The sequence below is a fragment of the Canis lupus genome, chromosome 10 (assembly GCF_048164855.1).
Source record: "Canis lupus baileyi chromosome 10, mCanLup2.hap1, whole genome shotgun sequence".
NCBI classification, from domain to species: Eukaryota; Metazoa; Chordata; class Mammalia; order Carnivora; family Canidae; genus Canis; species Canis lupus.
This window is the reverse complement of record NC_132847.1, coordinates 58,919,036-58,937,243: the sequence shown is the minus strand read 5'-3', so window position 1 is coordinate 58,937,243 and position 18,208 is coordinate 58,919,036. Positions and strand designations below refer to the sequence as shown.

The 18,208-nt window shown below is 38.3% G+C and overlaps 1 protein-coding gene across 10 annotated transcripts in view; it reads right to left on the bottom strand.

Annotated features, from left to right (window-relative positions):
* Positions 1-18,208, bottom strand: part of INVS (inversin) — a 156,281-nt gene that overhangs the window by 77,443 nt on the left and 60,630 nt on the right. For all 10 annotated transcript variants that reach the window (XM_072842100.1, XM_072842101.1, XM_072842097.1 and 7 more), the window contains one exon: positions 3,063-3,236. In XM_072842100.1, coding sequence (XP_072698201.1) covers positions 3,063-3,236 — 174 coding nt within the window. The remainder of the gene's footprint in view (positions 1-3,062; positions 3,237-18,208) is intronic.

Sequence of the window (18,208 nt, the reverse complement as noted above, 5' to 3'; positions counted from 1 at the left end):
TGAGAACTTTAAATGTTGACATACACAGTATTCATGGAAAGTGTACCCATGGTCATTTAATAGGAAGAGTCACTCATTACTTTTCGTTTAGTAATGATTATAGAAAAAACCAGTCACAAATACAATAGCAAGTAATTTCTGATAGCCACATTTTTTCTTTACTTCTCTTTCTTTCCTACCTTCCTTCCTTCCTTCCTTCCTTCCTTCCTTCCTTCCTTCCTTCCTTCCTTCCTTCCTAGTAGGTTCCATGCCCAATGTGGGGCTTGAACTCACTTCCCTGAGATCAAGAGCCACATACTCTACTACTGAACCAGTCAGGCCCCTGGAGCCACATTTTCTTTTCTTAATTTTTAAAAAATTTTATTTATTTATTTATTTTTCACATTTTCAATAAACAACATGTACCGTTTCTGTAATTCCTTTGCCATGTTATGTTTGTTCTGAATATACTTACTGAAATGTAACATTAGGTCTGTTGAATCTGATAGCACAAGTTTGGAATTATATTTTCTACATCTTTAAAAAATGTTTTTCTAGTAATTTTTTAAAAGATTTTATTTATTTATCCATGAGAGATACAGAGAGAGAGAGGCAGAGACACAGGCAGAGGGAGAAGCAGGCTCCATGCAGGGAGCCCGATGTGGGAATCAATCCTGGGACTCCAGGATCAAGCCCAGGGCCAGAGGCAGGCGCTAAACCACTGAGCCTCCCAGGGATCCCAAGTAATTATTTTTTTTACTGTAGTAAAATATAGGTAACAATTTTTTTTTAAGATTTTATTTATTTACTCATGAGAGACACGAGAGAGAGAGAGAGAGAAAGAGAGAGAGAGGCAGAGACACAGGCGGAGGGAGAAGCAGGCTGAGAGAGAGAGAGAGAGAGAGAGAGAAAGAGAGAGAGAGGCAGAGACACAGGCAGAGGGAGAAGCAGGCTCCATGCAAGGAGCCCGACATGGGACTTGATCCCAGAGGTCTCCAGGATCACACCCTGGGCCAAAGGCAGCGCTAAACGGCTAAGCCACCTGGGCTGCCCAACAATTGTTTTTAAATGTACGGTTCAGTGGCAGGAAGCACATTCCCACTGTTGTGCAACCATCAGCACCTTCCATCCCCAGAACTTTTTCATCTCAAACTGAAACTCCATGCCCATTCCACAGTGACTCCTAATATCTACCTCCTCCCAGCTTTTCACTTAGCATAGTATCTTCAAAGTTCATTCATGTTGTACCATGCATCTGACTTTTATTCCTTTTTAAGGCTGAATAATATTCCATTGCATGTACTGCATTTTGTTTCTCTAACCATCCAGCAATGGACATTTGAGTCATGCTCATCTTTTTGCTATTGTGAATAACGCTGCTATGAACATGGATGTATAAATATCTGTTCACATTCCTGAATATCAATTCTTCTGGGAATATGCCCAGAAGTAGAATTTCTGATCATAGAGTAGTTCCATGTTTAGTTTTTTTGAAAAATTGTCATGCTGTTTTCCACAGTGGCTCTGTCATTTTACATTCCTACCAGCACAGCACAGGGTTCAAATTTCTCCACATTTCCACCAAAGTCTGTTATTTTCTGCTTTTGTAATAATAGCCATCCTAAAGGGTATAAGGTGTTGTCTTATGGGGTTTTTTTTTGGGGGGGGGGGTCAGTTTTAATATATGGTATAACATTATTGGTCTGTGATGGATTGGAAATTTGAAGAAAACACAAAAAAAACACACACAAAAAAAACACTGATGGGATCCTTCCCATCAGATTGTTTGAGAATCATGGCTCTAAGCTTTCGTCTTGCTCTCTTCTTGGTGCCTGCCTGGACCTTGCAGATGTTTTTCTATCTGTCTGACTGGATAACCTCCTATCCTTGTTCAGTAACAGAAGAATACATAGGACTGGAAGATAGCAGGGAGTTCCTAGAAGATACTGGGGAAGATATTATAGAGCCTAAAGACATCTGTGACTTTGTAAGCGATTAATGGTCTTTGTGGTTTGATCAAAGTACTTTTTTAGTGATATATTAGCACTACAAACGCTGTGAATAAGGAATAATATTAGTTTATGGTCGTTGTAAAATAAAGTCAAAGTTAATTTCAGAACCCTGGGTTATGTGAGTAACAGCTAAACAAAATCTAAAAACTACACAAAGAAACTGTGAGAATGAAGGGATCATGAACCCAGAGGGTTTAATCCTAAGTGTTTTAATTACACGGGAGTATTGGAGTTAGCAAGACTCTTGTGATTCGGTGCCTGGTGGAAAGGAAGAGGATTTTTGCACTCATCTAATCGAACACCACAATTTTTTCCTGTAAACAATGATTAAAGCATTGATCAAAACAGTGACCGGCTTGTACAATATGCTAAAATTCAAGGTCTGGGAAGATGAGGGATCCCAGCAACAAATGGCAGAGCAGCTGTGAGAGCCAAAATGAAATGAATGGTATTTATTTTATAACTAACATGTATCGAGAGCATCCTATACACTAGGCATTGTGTTAAACCCTATTTATATATCTTATCTCATTTTATTTTCAACAACCCTATCATTCCCTTTTCACACAGGAGAAAATTGAAGCATATAGTGGAGTTAAGAAAATTTGCCCAAAGGTGCAGAACAAGTAAGTAGTGGCTTCTAGATGGAAACCCAAGGACTCTGATGCTAAAGCCCAGGCCATTAAACTACTATGCACTGCCTACATTGCCCCAGGCATTTGGCCACCACGGCTAACCACCAATGGTAATTATCGCTACTAGCTATGAAATAATAGGGTCTGGGGGTAGGTCTGGGTTGAATTCTGGTCCTGCCACTTGGATCTTGGACAGAATTTTAATCTCACACTTCAGTTTCCCCATCAGTGAAAAGGAGGTGATACTATCTACCATACATGGTTGGTAGAAGGAGAAAATGACAGAATTTAAGTGAAATGTTTCACTGGGAAGTACGGGGACTAGGAAATGTTCCATCAAGTGTATGAGTGATAATTCTTCCTTGAGATTTCACATCATAAAAGGAAGCATTTGTTCTTTGCTCTTATTTGCCTCCAATTCTGACAAGTCCCTTACCTTGTTTTTATCCTGTGTATCCACTTCTCCTGGTGCCATAAACTTCAGCAGAAGCGCCAAACACTTGGGGCTCTTGTGCCGGGTGGCCAAGTGCAAAGGGGTCATCTCTTCCAGATCCTTTTGCATCCAGTTTGCCCGGCGTGTAAGTAGGAGTTTCATGAAACGATAATTTCCCTAAAAAAAAAAAAAATAATAATAATAAACATAAAAAATGATAAGAGGACATTTAGCTTGGGGCCAAACATGTTTGAAATTTTAAAACTTTTTAAGCAGTTTAATTATTCTACAAGAGTAAAAACATTCAGATAAATTCATCCAATGAAAAACACGTATAAGTCCATTATTCCATCAATTGTTTTACTTTTTCATGTTCCCTTCCAACCACTTCCTGGTGCATACGGTTTATACAGTGGCTGGTTGATGTTTCCTTTTTTAATTTTTTTTTATTTTAAAGATTTTATTTATTTATTCATGAAAGATCGAGAGAGAGGCAGACACACAGGCAGAGGGAGAAGCAGGCTCCATGCAGGGAGCCCGACATGGGATTCGATCCCAGGACTTCAGGATCATGCCCTAGGCCGAAGGCAGGTACCAAACCGCTAAGTCATCCAGGTATTCCCCTGGTTGATGTTTCATTCTGTTTAAAGCACTATCTTTTATTTAGCTGTCCCTATGATCCTTTCCAGTATTTTTTCTTTTCTTTCTTTCTTTTTTTTTTTTTTTAAAGATTTTACTTATTTATTCATGAGAGACACACAGAGAGAGGGCAGAGACATAGGCAAAGGGAGAAGCAGCATCCCCATGGGGAGTCTGAATGCAGGACTCGATCCCAGGACCCCGGGATCATGATCTGAGCCAAAGGCAGAAGCTCAACCACTGAGCCACCCAGGTGTCCCTTCAATATTTTCTTTTATAAGAAATGCTGCAATGTACTTTTATTTCCACATAGTATTTCTTTTCTTTTCTTTTCTTTTTTTCTTTTCTTTTCTTTTCTTTTCTTTTCTTTTTTCTTTTCATACAAATAAATGATCAGGAATCAATCCACTAGGTCAAAGGAGTTTGTACAGTTTATGGGTTTTGGCGTATTTTCCAAATTGCTACCTACTAGTGGCAATGGGTAGATAGTTTCAGCTCGTTTTGACCAATATGGCATCTGTGATTTACATGCAAAGTATAACAACCTTTTGAAATGAGTGGAGATTTAAAAACCTAAACCCCAGGTGAGGGGAGTGAGATTCACCCAGGTTGAATGTTTTGTTCACAGTCATCTGATTAATAAAATAGGTGGTTAGTTTTCTTGGAGAGACCTCTGTACAGTTACAACTGAGATAGACGCATCTTTGTTCAGAGTCTGGGTCCTAGACTCATCTGGTCACCTAAACGCCAGCCCAGGAATCACTGCAGGCTGTCCACTTGCAGGCAGTACTCTCCACGTCAGTTAAACTCTCCAATCTGGTACTGTCAACCCATCCAGAGAAAGCAGTTTAGCTCCAGAGGCTACAGCACTGGTGGGGATCCAGGTCAACTGTATGTGTATGTAATATGGGAGCTTTGAACCAAAACAGAACCCTCAAAAACTAGTTCTTTGGAGCTCCTTCCTGAGATCTGGTCCCATATCTCCAATTCTGGTTGGGGCCTTCAGCTTGCCTGGTACCTTGAATACCTGACATTCAACATGATCAAACAGTATGGCATGAACCAGTTCTCTGCCTGTTTCATGCCTGCATATTCCTCCCTATTCAAAGCAGAGTGGTAATCCTTTTCATCTTCTGAGATCCTCTACGTCCTTAATGTTGTTGGAAAGGGGAATTTTTTTTTTTTTTTTTAGCATTATAATGCATTGATAGTCTAAAAAGGCAGGCTTGGACCAAAAAAGCCAAGTGACTCAGCTCAATTGTTTCCTTTCAGGAAGGCTTTCCTTGACCGCACTAATGGAAATTACTTTGTTAGGCTTTATTCTAGTACCTTTCCCATTTCCTTCACAGCAATTTGCTCAGCTTACAGTTACATATGTAATTGCTTATTTCCCTTCACTGTGATCTCCGTCACAGGCTGTAAGCATCATGGAGGCAGAGACTATATTTTATTGAGCGTTGTACTCAGCATAGCTCCTGGCACAACAGACATGTTTGCTTGAGCTCTGAGTCAAGGAGTGGACATAAAATATCTTCCAGAGGTTTTTCTTTTTGTTTGAACATTCTTAATGTTGCTATATTAGATCATAACAGTTAAGAATCCTAATACTCAGATCTCTGGTAGTTGGTCACTCTTACTTTTTAATGTTTTATTTATTTGGGCATCATTCATCTGGGTTTCTCATGTCATCCAATGCCAGCTTTTGAGAGGTAAGGTTCTAAAATTTCCTCAAGAGGGCACCCTGCTCTAAATCTCTTGCCATCTTTTCTTTGAAGAAAGAAATGGTACCCAGGAAAAACAAATCTATATGGTACTTCTTACCAAAAAATAAGACTTGACCTTTTTTGAGCATAACATTTCAAATATTATGGAATAATTCATCATGACCTTTTAAAGATATTCAATCAGACAATCATTTTGATTCTGAAAAGGGAAGGCAAAAAAGAATATGTTGGTGTGGGTGACTACTGGCTTACAGACACAGCACTTACATTGTTCTGGGAATTCAACCTATACAAAGCAAGATGCACTCAGTAATAATATTTATTTATATGTCCACTCACAAAACCCTAATTGAGTCCTGTTATGAAGCAGGCAGTATAGCAAAATGTTTACACTAAACTTTACTTAGTACAAAGCTCTTTGATATAGATTTCATCTTTGTTCCCTACAGAAGTAAAAGGAAAGGTTTTACAGATGAAGTAAAGTATCTTCCTGTGCCTTGATTTCCTCATCTGCAAAATAGGGCTAACAGGAATTGAGATTATTGTGCATGTGAAATGATAAAGATCGTAGTTGTAAAGTACTCAGAACAGTGCACAAAGCAAATGCTTGGTAAATGTTTGCTAGTTTTATTATGAACAGCCTTCCAGTGTGGGGGAGGCAACAGGACGTAGCCGATCAAGTAGAACCAAGAATGGCTCATGATGGAGGGCATACAGATAGAAAGATCTGACTCTCTATATGCACTTCAACTGGTGATTATGGAGAGAACCAAGGTTAGGGACAAATAAGAGTAAAAATAGTTGGAATGTTAGAAATAGTAGTTTTCTGATTTTTTTCTTTTCTTTTCTTTTCTTTTTTTTTTTTTTTGCATTGAGAAAGATGCCTATATTCTGCCTACAGATAATGATGACATTGGACCAGTAAGGGCATGCCCAGAAGGAATTCAGCTGGAACCCTGGGGAGATGTCAGCTTCTGTTCCGAAGGACAGAGACACAAAAGAGTTATTATCTATGAATGCTGGGACTAGAAACACTATAATCTGTTTGGATCACGGTCAACTTCCTGGTCTCATGAACAAGCATTTATAAGATGCCTTGGGTATGCAAACTCAATTCTGAGAATGAGCAGAGGAGACAGAGAACTCCAAGAGCTAAAATCAGGAGAATATTTCTAGAGTCAGTGGAAAAGAGGAAGATACCAGTCTGAGACAGCAAGCTACTTTGATAACTCTCTGAAGGTTGTAGGACTCTGGGGACCCATATCCCAGACAATTTTACTTCCTGTAAAGCCCTCTCGATACAAAAACAAACAAACAAAATGTCTAAATGTTTCCTCAATATTGCTTGAAATTCAGACTTCTTAAGTTTTCTGTTTGATTCCTAAATGCAAGAATTAGGAGGATTTGGAAATTAATCATTTAGCACCATCTCTTAGGGGCACACAGAACCTGATCCTGAGGGATCTGCTTTTATAATTTCTAACTGAGTAGGAAACAGTAAAAGAGTGAAGGAGATTAAAAAAAAAAATCAAGAGTATATATTCTTAAAAAAAATAAAACAGATCTTATTTATTTATTTGAGACAGAGTGAGAGAGCCCAACAGAAGGAGGGGGTCCGAGGCGGTGGGGAGGAAGGGCAGGGAGCTCAGGGATCATGACGTGAGCTGAAGGCAGATGCTTAACCAACTGGGCACCCAGGTGCCCCAGAGGAGTAGATAGTCAAGAAAACTGGTGGTAGTGAGCACAAGTAAGAGAGCTGAAGGTATAGAAAAGTCCTGATTTAGTCACTAAGAGGACATTAACCCTGATGTGATCAGGTCTGTTATGCCACTGAAATGAAAAAACACTTACTAATGTCTCTGAAACACTGAATGAGATACTTGTTTTAATAGGTAGCCATAATCCTCACCTTAATCTTCCTGTCATTAACAAGGGCTTCTTTAGTCTGAGATGCAAATGATTATAACATTTGGATTTCCCCTATATGCATGAAAAGGACTATGAAATCTAAAAGGGTAAGAAAGGATAAAAAAGTTCTCTGATGTGGAGAACAGCATTTGAAAGGAGTCTGGGAAACAAATCCAACCAAAATGCTACTTTTAATCTTATATTTTTTGTCTGTCCAGTTCTCTAAAATGGACTTTTTTTTTTTTTTTTTTTTAGAAAAAAGCATATAGTCAGGTAATCTTAATAACAATAATAAGGAGTTTTGAGTGAAATGCCTGATATTTTCCTTTAGGTTTTTTATGTTTAAGAAATAAAACACAACAGAGATAGTGGATGCTCCCTTTATGGCCCTCTCCAATGCCAACACCTTCTCTCTCTTTTTAGAGACTACTACCCTGAGTTTGGTGTTTATCATTTCAATGAATGCTTTAATACTTTTGCTTCTTACACATATATGTATCCATAAGCTACAGAGCATTGCTTTACATGTTTTCAATCTTTATATAAATAGTACTGTATGAATCACTTGCCACTTTTTACTCAAAGCAGCATTTTTGAGATTTATCCAAGTGGCTCTGGTTCATACATTTTCATTGGAGAAAGTATTTTGTCATATGAAAATAACTGTAGGTCTTTATTCTCTAGAGGAATATTTAGCATGTTTCCCATTTTTCACTATTCCAGACAATATTGTAGTAAATTTTCTTGTACATGTCTCCTGGTAAAATGTGCACGAATTTCTGTAACTGCCAGGTTGAAATTGCTCTTTAAAGTAGCTACTCCAATTTATATTCCCCCCAGTAATGTACAAGAATTCTTATTGCTGCACATCCTCACCACACTTGGTTTTGTCACACTTGTTAACTTTTGCCAATAAAACAGATAACACAATTATGTTTTACTCTGGACTGAATTTTCATTTCTCTGATTGAGGTGGAATGTTTTTATATGTTTATTGGCCATTTGCTTCCTCTTCTGTGACTAGCCTTTTTTGTGTTGTTTACTCATTTCCCAATTTAGTTATTTGTCTTTTTCTTAATGATCTGTAGGAGTTATTTACATATTCTGGGTACTAATTCTTGGTTGGTTTTGCAAATATCCCTCTCTTTGTGTGGCTTGTCTTTTGCTTTGTTTATGCTCTTCAACTGGGAATGAATTCATGATCTGAATAATGATATTGCTAGCTTTCTTAGCGTTAGAGTTCTTCATCTATTTTGGAATTTTTGTTTGCAGGCTCATTTTAAAAAGAAGACTGTTTGCTGTTGTTTTCCTTTCCTTTCCTTTTTTTCCCCTCTCTCTTCCCTTGCTCACCCTTACAGCTGCTAACACCCACTCCTGGCCCACTAAGAATCTGCTCTTATAATGTTCCCTTGCAGCCCTATCTCTACTGATAGGAGGGATGCTTTCCTTGTCTGGAGGCTTGATCTTTGTCCTGCTCCTACCACTTCTCTAGATAAAGAGCTTCCTCTAAAACTGTAGCCTCATATTAAGGTAAACAATACTCCCTAATTCTAAGTATTTCCTTGGCTTTAGTGTGAATATGACCACTCTTCACTCAGTGGGAAAAATGGGGAGTATCTTCCTGAACCAGAATATCTGAAATCATATAATACAAGATTGTTCTCTGTTCCTGGTTAAGTGCCTTAATTATTAACTTCTAGACTACTGGCAACTGATCTTCAAAACATTTTGAATCTCTACCTCTACATTTCTTCTCCAAGTGGCTACCATATTTTCTGTATCTGACTCCTGGGAACCTTTGCTATTTGCTTCCTCTTTAGCTGAAACAATTACTTGAACAGACTCCAAAGCTGAAGACTTGGCTAACCCTACCTGTAGTGGCTCTTCTCCCTATTGAAACACCAAAAGAGAACGGATATTTTCCCCCAAAACAATACAGTACTTTGGGACTCACATGTTTCTCAATTAAGATCTTTGCATTCTTGTTCTATGTCCTCAGCACTTATATTTACTCTCAGTGTAGTTGAGGAGAAGACAATTGTTGACTATATATACAAGTGTTCACTACATTTTTTTGGTTCATTTTTGAGTTTTTATAGAACTTTGTCCTGGAAATATTATAACTATATATATATATATATATATATATATATATATATATATATATATATATAAAATAGCACATATGAATGTAAGGTAGGCATGCTGTCATATCTCATTTTAAATGCTAATCATATAACGTACAAAAAGATACATTATTTACAACTGAAATGGAGATAATAGAAATGTGATGTTACTAATTCTAATGATAACATTATAATTATATATTTATAAACTCCCAAGGCATTTGCAATATTAATTTTTTTAAAGAATCACTATCCCTAGGAAGTATTTAGGTCACAAATATCAGTGATTTCATTATATTACATTTTTTCTGTAATGGTTACAGACACAAATAGTCTTGGAAATACCACAATAGTGCTGGGAGTAGAAATCTGCCATGGGTCCTGAGTATCCCTACATGTGTTTACTGGGTATGCCAAGAATGCAAAGCCTTGACTCCTCTTTATTTAGGCCATTTCTCAGAGTTGGGTTTGCAGCAAGCAATCCTGAAGGACATTAATCCAGGACATCAGGCAAGGAGCAGGCTTGCTTAGTACACACTACAGTCTGGGGATTCCCCAAACTCAGCATTTCTCAGATGTTACACAAACCCATTGTATGCCCAGAGTCTGTCTAGGTCCTCTGCATTGCTCCCATAGTTCTTGGGAGCAAGAGAAACTGATGCAAGCAAGCAAATGCTCATGTTATTGTACCATCAATAAGTAGTAAAGCTTTTTTGTCTCTTTTGGTAGTCTTGTGTCTTCTACTGGTACCCATAGACAATTTATCACACCTTATAATAAGTTAGCATGCACTAAAGAAAAAAGTAGGGTAAAATTAAATCCAAGCCCTGACAATGCAGGCAATGAGGAAGGGATGCTGACAAAGACATAGTTTCCTTGACGAGTAAGCACAAGGACTCTGCAGGCCAAGTTCAGGGATACGAAGACTCTCTGAGGTGGTATCCAACTGGTAGGCAAGGTGGGGGAGGTAAGAGGTCACACTATCCTATTTGTTAATGAATCTAAATGGTGGCAAGTAGAAAGTAGAACTAAAACAATGAACCCAAATGGTGCTTTGGTCTCTGCTCACCTTCCTGTGGGCAGGCAGAGGAAGGAATATTAGCATGACTATGGGGCAGCAACTTGAAGGCAATATGGTTGTGGCTGCTGAGCCAAGGATCCAAAGTGAAAATGAATGGTGAGAGCAAGGAGGAATGAACAGCGGCTCAAAAGTGAAAGTAAATGCAAAGACTTGCCTAATAGCACAGAGCCAACTGCCTCAGGTATCAGATCCCTGCTATAGCCTTATTTGTCTGGCAATGAGGACAAAGCACTGGGTGCAGAGGTTGTCACTGTCTAAAGTAAAGCTCCTGGCTTAATAGTGCCCTTGATGTCCTGAATGTCTTGGCCTGGTTTACTGATGATTTAGCTAAGTTAAAACCTGATGGCATCCACTGGGAGGCAGTCCAACCTCAATGACAACTTGGGAAAACTGACTATGGTAAGGGGGAGTCAGCCCAGAGGTCTGAAATGAAAGCCATCATCCTTACCTTAGACAATATTCCTAAGAACAGGGTATGTTTTTACTACCTCTTGGGTTGTTGCTAATGCTCTAGTCATCTGGTCCGCCATGGGGAAGACTCTAGATGGTGGTAGATGAAAGATACTCCTCTTTGTGGCTGCAAATTATAGAAACAATTGTGTCTTCCAATTAAACAGCCTGAATCTCTCTGTAGACACCTATAATAAAGGCTCATTCTCTTATAAGACCTACCGGAATCAGGCTGCTGAATAAGCCTGCATTGCCCAAGTCATTGGTCATTTACCACCTGGATCCATCACAGCACTAAACATGGCAATGAATCCATCATCATAGACTAGGCCTAAAGTAAAAGGTACGTGTTTGATGTAGAAGCTACCACTGCATACCAAACTTGTGTATTCTTCTATGTAGGTCTATTTTTGTGTGTGTGATGAAGGAGGCCACGTTATAGGGCAGCTCCTGCTCATTCCTTGCAAGGACTTTTTGACAACTCCTTGCCAAGGTCACCTCATGCCCACCACTGCCGACATTTTTCAGGTTATGATATTGTTGTTTCAGTCTGATTAGCCTATACCAGCCACAGCACTGAGGCCATTGAAACGAAAACATTTCATGTTTCGGGGTTTCCAGACCATCATAGTCTGATTATGGTATATCTTTTGTCACAAAGACCACTGAACAACAGGCCAATACTTAAGGTATTTGATTGGTGTTCTTTGTTTTCTACCACCCTCAAGAATCTCAAATTGTTGAGAGAGGGCATGGGTTCCTCCAAAATAAACTCAAAAAGATTTCTGAATCTACCTCAGTTATCTCCTCTTGGTCCACACACCTAAGAGAGGCAGTTTGGCTGTTGAATGTGGCCACCCCTAGAAAGAGTTCATATCCTCAGGGCAGTCTCCTGGTAAATAATCAGAGCAAAGGAGTGGGGATTATACATACCTATTTTAAAAATCTGGGAATCTTCCTGGCCCATTCATGGTTATGATGTTTCTTTCTTTCCCTGAGGAGCTATCCCAGGCTGACCTGGTTGGTATAGCCCCTGGATGGCAGCCCAGCCAAAAAGGGACTTAGAGATTCAAATTTATTCTAGTTTAGCCACTTGGGTTTGTTTGGTGGACACAGTCCTAGATCATAAACATCCATAATGACCACCTGATTGAGTACCCTGTTTACTAAGTCTTCCTACAGTGCTCACATAGGCCAAGGTGGGGAATATAATGAGTCTCTGTAAATTTGCTCCATATGCATCTACCCTTCTAGATGAAGGGTATGGGTGCAAGCAGTAGATAATTGGAGAAAAGGTGAAGAGATATAGCCATTTGGATGGGATACACTAATTTTTGGATGGGATACACTTCAGCATCTGGGAAGGAAATACCTTAGATCTTGGAAGGATAATTAACACTCTTTGTCCTTTGGATCCAGTACTGCATTCTGGATATTGTTTGCTGCCTGAATCAAAGACTAACTGAGGCTAACGATAGGATCGTTTCTTGTGTTTGTCATTGCCACTCACCTGCTATGAAATAAAAAATTCGAGTGGACATGGATGGTCTTGAAGTTTTCTGCTGTGCTTGACACCATCAATGGCAGTGCCTGAATGTGAACCCCCTCATACATGTTGAAACACAGGGACTGGCTAAACCTAATTTTAGCTTAATGGATACAAATAAATATGTCTCTCCTGGTGTGTGAGGAGCTTTGGGCTATGCCACATATGACAACTGAAGCTATAACTGCTTGGTGTTACTGCTCATGTGGCCTAGCCAAATTAATGTAATGTAATGGTGATCCAGGCTTAATAGCAAATCCTAAACTAAAGTAACTTGTGCCTTTTTTAGGTTATATATTTGTATATAGGGGAGAAAGGACCATGAAATATTCCTCCATTGGTCCATCTAGAACTTCCTGTAATTATTGGTAATCCCACCAAAGATTAGTAGGTCAATCAAACTCCCTTGCACAAGTCATAATAGATAATAGACTAGTCTTAGAGTGCATCCTGGTTGTATAAAGTAAGACCTACTGTTTCCCCTGGTACTTATTAACAGTTGACTTAATCCCAGACACTGAGGGGCATAGTTGAATCAATACTGCAAGTTGTTCTCATCCTGCTGCTTTGAGTCCTATTAATTAAATGTCATATGAGACATATTAAACAGATTTGTTTTCAGCCTCTGTTGGTCAGATTAATCAGAGTAGCTAATGGAATAGCATGCTCATGTTAAGAACATGTAGGACTAAGTGATGGATTGTTGGGAGAGGCAATCTACCATGGACCCTAATCATCTCTGCATATTCTTTTTTTTCTTTTTAAGATTTATTTATTTGAGAGAGAGAGAGAGAGAGAAAGTGCACACGAGCTTTGAGTATGTGAATGGGGGGAGGGGAAGAGGGAGGGGAAAATCCCAAAGCAGACTCCATGCTGACCTCAGAGTCTGATGCAGACCTTGATCTCATGACCCTGAGATCATGATCTGAGCTGAAACCAAGAATCAGATGCTTAACTGACTGAGTCACCCATAGGTGCTCCTATCTCTGCATATTCTTATGGCAAAAATGCAAAGTCCTGACCATTCATGACTTACACAAGTTCTCTGGGATGTACTGGCAGCAATCAACTGGAGAGATGAGGTCATTTTTTCCCTCTGTGCTTAATTATTGATTATAAAAGCAGCAGATTCCTCAGTTCTGATGGAAACCTACCATGTAGGTAGGTAGGTAGAAGGCCCAGATCATCCATCATCTGGTAACTGGGAAACTCCCTCATCATTCTTGGGGGCAAGGAAAATCAATGCAAACATATAGGTGCTGATGATTTTTATAATGCTGTCTTGTTAAACTTCTTTGTTTCTGACCTTGGAGTCTCTTGTCTATTGTCAGTATACGTGAAACAGTAATAGACCAACTTCTTACCTTGTTTGTAGAGTAAAATAAAATTTCAAATCCTGAAAATAATTCTTTATTTTTGAAATATGAAATAAAGTATAAGAAGACCTGAAACACATTAGAGAGGTGGGCAAGGGATAGAAAATGGGAAGTCTAATATAGCAATATAGACAAAGAGTCTAAAATTTATTGTTACAGGTAACAGGGAGCCAATGAGGAGTTTAAGAAAGAAATGACGTGAGTGAATTCGTGTTTTAAAAAAAAATACCCTGGAGGCTGTGTGAAGCATCAATTTGGGGGGGACAAAACCTTGACAATGAGGCGAGGACAGTCAGAGGGCCTTACTAGAGCAATTCAGAATAAAAATGTTGAGGGCTAAATGAAAATAAGAGGACAGATTAGTGAAATATATAAGAGGACTCCTACATGGGTAGAAGATGGAGAGCGGTGTCAACAACTGGAAAGATGGAAAGAAAATGGGGTTAGGAATGAAGATTTTGAGTTCTATTTTTTTTTTAGCATGTGGAATTTGGGGCTCGAGGGATGTCAATATAGAGATGCCTAGCAAAAATAGCAAAAAATGAAATGAATACATACGGATCTGAAGATGGGAGGAGATGGCTAGATTCAAGATATAGGGTTATAAACCATCTATATTAATAGCTGCTTTAACTGCTTTCCCCAAACAATAATTCCTGCCATAAACTAAAGTCATAAAATTGGAAAAATGAAACTTTACATCCTTATTGAAATAAGGATTAAATGTAAACATAATTTAAACAGCCACATAGGTAGCTCAGTATAATACAATCTAGTATTGTTCTTTTTCCTGGGCCAGGAGATACCACTACTAACTACATCAAATATAGAGTATAAGTGGATTGGAAAAGAATGGCCCTTCCTCATTATTCTTGTTTGCTTGGCTCATTTTCTCGTTTCAGTTGATTTAGGTGTCTTGTTATACTCTGGTTTCTTGGACTTTTGTTTAAGGTGACTCTATAAGAAAGCAAACAGTTACAAAACCCACGTTTTTGAATGACATGACTTCACTGGGCTTTAGAACTGAAATTAAATCTGCGCTGTTTCCCCCAGTTTCAGATATTCTTTTTCCATAAATTTCTGATAGTCCAGTCCAAACACTAGGCTTTATAGCTAAAATTTCTAATTTCTAATTACTCAACAACTATGATGGTAACCACATCACTAACCTGCCACCTTCAGCAAATCTTTAAAACTATTTTTTTAAAAGCTATTTGAGAATTCTCTAAGCAAAGGCTAAGAATGGCACTTCAAAGACAGACTAGGAGCTCTATTTGTTGTTTTTCCAGTTTAAGATGTTCATCCATCTGGCAGAGCAGCTAGACAATACATCAGCCAAGAACATCTCCCCGGCTTGAAACAGATTCTGGCTCTCAAAAAGGATTTGACTGAAGGAAAGGCAACATCTTTAGTTGCTCTGTGGCTGAACTCTTCTAATATTTCTCCCCAGTGCCTTCTCCAAGTCTTGGCTCCTTCCACTAACTTGGTTTCCATAGGAATAGACAGAGCCATCAAGTGGCACACAGTCAAACAGCACAACAGAAAGAGAAAATGTTACTGTCAAAAACAACACACACACACACACACACACAGAGAGAAATGTACAGACTTTTCTCTAAGAGAAGAAATGATGTAAAGGTATCCTTGACTTTGAGGATTCTTTATGCAATGCTAGATCCGTCACATGCTTTTCCCATCTGTTATAACCTATTTTCTTAGATTACTATGAAAATTAGTTCCTTCAATAAAGAGCATTTCATGCAAAAAATAAATATTAGAAAAAAGGTATAAAATGTTGTGATGGCGTATTTCCACAAATACAGTTCTGCTGTGCTTGTAAGGTACCCTTCTGTATTTAGAGTGGTGCTTTAAATTGGCACCACCTTTTGGGGTGATTATAAAATGCATTTTGTTTCCCATAATTGATATTTTGTTTACAGGAAAACAGTTTTTCTTAAATCGATAGCTCTTGACCTCTAGCATTTTTGGGATCAACCGAAGAACTTGAAAACACAGATTACTAAAGCCTTCCCTCAGTGTTTTCATTTACTAGGCCTGGTGTGGGGTGCATTTCAAACAAGTTTCTGGGAGATGCTAGTCTACAATTCCACACTCTCAGAACAATTGTTTAAATGAAGAACCTAATATTGGAGTTTTCAACTCTGAAAAGCTTAAACAACAAACAATAGATAAACCCAAACGAAAACAAAACGTCTGTTCTATCCCAGGTCAATGCAATGAGTTTCTGGGATTTTGGAATTAATATTTCTTAAATACTTTGCAGGTAATTAAAAAATGTATCAAGATTAAAGAAGTACTGACCTAATTCAATCATTTATTCAATATTCAATAGTTATCTACTATATGAATACTCTGTATCCAACACTATGCAAGAAGTTTGGAAGTGTTAATTTTTTTTTCTTTGGAACCATAATTGGCACACAATGTTACATTAGTTTCAGGCATACAACATAGTGATTCAACAACTCTATACATTATGCTCTGCTCACCACAAGTGTAGCTACCATCTGTCACCATACAACACTATTACAATACCACTGACTATATTCCCTATGCTGTACCTTTTACTCTCATGACTTAGTCATTCCATAATTAGAAGCCTGTATCTCCCACTCCCCTTTACCCACTTTTGTCCATTCTTCTAACTCCTTCTGCTCTGGCAACCATTAATTTATTCTCCGTATTTATAGGTTTGATTCTGCTTTTTGTTTATTCGTTTTGTTTTTTAGATTACACATATAAGTGAAGTCATATGATGTTTGTCTTCTTCTGTCTGACTTATTTCACTTAGCATAATACCCTCTAGTTCTACCCATGTTGTTGCAAATGGCAAGATCTCACCTGTTTTTATGGCTGCATAATATTCCACGGTGTGTGTGTGTGTGTGTGTGTGTGTGTGTGTGTGTGTGTACTTCTGTATCCATTCACTTATCAATGGACATTTGAGTAGCGCTTCAATATCTTGGCTGTTGTAAATACTTTATTTCTTGTCTGTTTGACTTTAGCCATTCTGACAGGTGTCAGATAATATCTCATTACGGCTTTGATTTGCATTTCCCTGATGATGAGTGATGTTCAGCATCTTTTCATGTGTCTGTTGGCCATCTGGATGTCTTCTTTGGAAAAATGTCTATTCAGGTCCTTTGCCCATTTTTTAATTGGGTTGTTTGTTTTTTGGGTTTTTTTTTTTTTGTTTGTTTTTTTGGTGTTGAGTTATAGAAGTTCTTCATATATTTTGGATATTAACCCTTATCAAATATATCACTTGCGAATTTCTTCTATTTAGTAAGTTGCCTTTTTGTTTTGTTGATGATTTCCCCCACTATGCAAAAGCTTTTTATCTTGACATAGTCCCAATAATTTATTTTTGCATTTGCTTCCTGTGCCTTAGGAAACATATCTAGAAAAATGTTGCTATAGCCAATGTCAGAGAACTTACTGCCTGTGCTCTCTTCTAAGAGTTTTAGGGTTCCAGGTAGAGTTTTGGAAGTTTTAAAAAATAATTAAAAGACATATGTACACTCATATGCAATGTAACACAACAAGCAGAGAAGAGTAAGTGTATAAAAAGTGAAAAACAGACCAGGATAGAGGATGTACTTTCAGCCCTTTGTGCAGATGGGAAAGGGTTAGATCAGGAAAAATTTCATGAAGGAGATGGCAATTGAGCTGGATGTTAAGTTAGAATCACCGATATTTTAGCACTTCTCCGTGTCTCCATTTCATTTTCCTTCTCCGTTTCTTTGATATGGACAATAGTATTTTCTGAGTTTTATGTAGTCTTATAACAAAAACAGCTTTGGGTTTTACTCCCACCCCTTCCAATCTGTCTCCGTAAGCTCCTCCTATACCAAACTTATGAAGCCAACATTAGTTAACTTGCATGTATCAGTTCTTTTGTATTGGCTTATTGTATGGTGCAGTAATTGCCACACTACCCCTTGCTTCAGCCATAATGGACAATGAAGCCATATGTAGATGTTATTCACTGTTGTAATATGGCAAATGAGATAAGTGACATATAAAGATAGACAATAGTAAGAACTCTTTAGAAGGGCTCCTAACTCAGCCTTGAGGGGCCAGTAAAGTCTTCCTGGAGGAAATGGTTCCTGAGCAGTGTATATACAATTAGGCTCGCTTAAGTGGAAAGGAAGCTGAATGTGCAAGGGCATTGTGTGTGCAGAATGAGGGTGAGGAAAAAGTGACTCAAATAAAAGCTTTAAGTAGTTCATAGGTCTACTATGGAGTAAAAAGGGGGACATAGGAAGCAGAAACCAA